An 821-nucleotide genomic window follows, 5' to 3' on the forward strand; every position below is an offset into this window, starting at 1 on the left:
TAGCTCACAGCAACCTCTAAATTGGACTCACGTGATCCTCTTGCCTCAGTTTTTGTATTTTTAGTAGAGACAGGGACTTACTTTTGCTCAGGCTGGTCTCGAACTCATGAGCACAGTCAATCCACCCACCTCGGCCTCCTGAAAGCTAGGATTACAGATGTGAGCTACCACACCCAGCCAGGAATTTATTTTTAAATATCACATTGATCCCATAGGATACTATTTAAAACTTGCTTAGCTTTTTTCTTGAGAAAAAGATACCAGAAGAAAATGTCTTTTAATTTTAGAAACAGAAAATTATATATGCTGACCATAAATTTGTGTGTCAGCATAGGATAGTACATGCAGAAAATGTTTTTCTCCCCTGGGAATTCACATAAATATTTCCAGACATCCCTGTGTACACAAGGTATGATATATTTCTTTTTACACGACTTATCCTACTGTGAGTGTGAGGGTTTTTAGGAGAGAGCATAAGATGGTTAAAGAAGAGGTTCTTCCCTTTTTTGCTAATGGAAATTAAAGGGGGAGACACATTAGACACATTCTGCTTTAGAATCTAAATTCGATTTATTTGCAACTTATGTCTCAGGAAAGGAGCCAGAAATGATTAAGGAAAATCACTCCTTGACAGCTGAGTTCCTCCTCACAGGATTTGCAGACCACCCAGAGCTGAAGACTCTGCTGTCTGTGGTGTTCTCTGCCATCTACGTGATCACCATGGTGGGGAATCTCGGTTTGGTGGCCCTGATTTACACAGAACACCGTCTTCACACACCAATGTACATCTTTCTGGGCAACCTGGCTCTGATGGATTCCTG

General features: G+C 40.8%; 1 protein-coding gene across 1 annotated transcript in view; it reads left to right on the forward strand.

Annotated features, from left to right (window-relative positions):
• The first annotated feature begins 606 nt into the window (after positions 1-606).
• The window catches only part of LOC100955295 (olfactory receptor 5K1-like), a 24,454-nt gene continuing 24,239 nt past the window's right edge, over positions 607-821 (forward strand). Inside the window, exon 1 of the mRNA XM_012801519.1 lies at positions 607-786. Coding sequence (XP_012656973.1) covers positions 607-786 — 180 coding nt within the window. The remainder of the gene's footprint in view (positions 787-821) is intronic.

This window comes from Otolemur garnettii, unplaced genomic scaffold (assembly GCF_000181295.1).
Source record: "Otolemur garnettii isolate 467f Iridium unplaced genomic scaffold, OtoGar3 scaffold00009, whole genome shotgun sequence".
Classification (NCBI taxonomy): domain Eukaryota; kingdom Metazoa; phylum Chordata; class Mammalia; order Primates; family Galagidae; genus Otolemur; species Otolemur garnettii.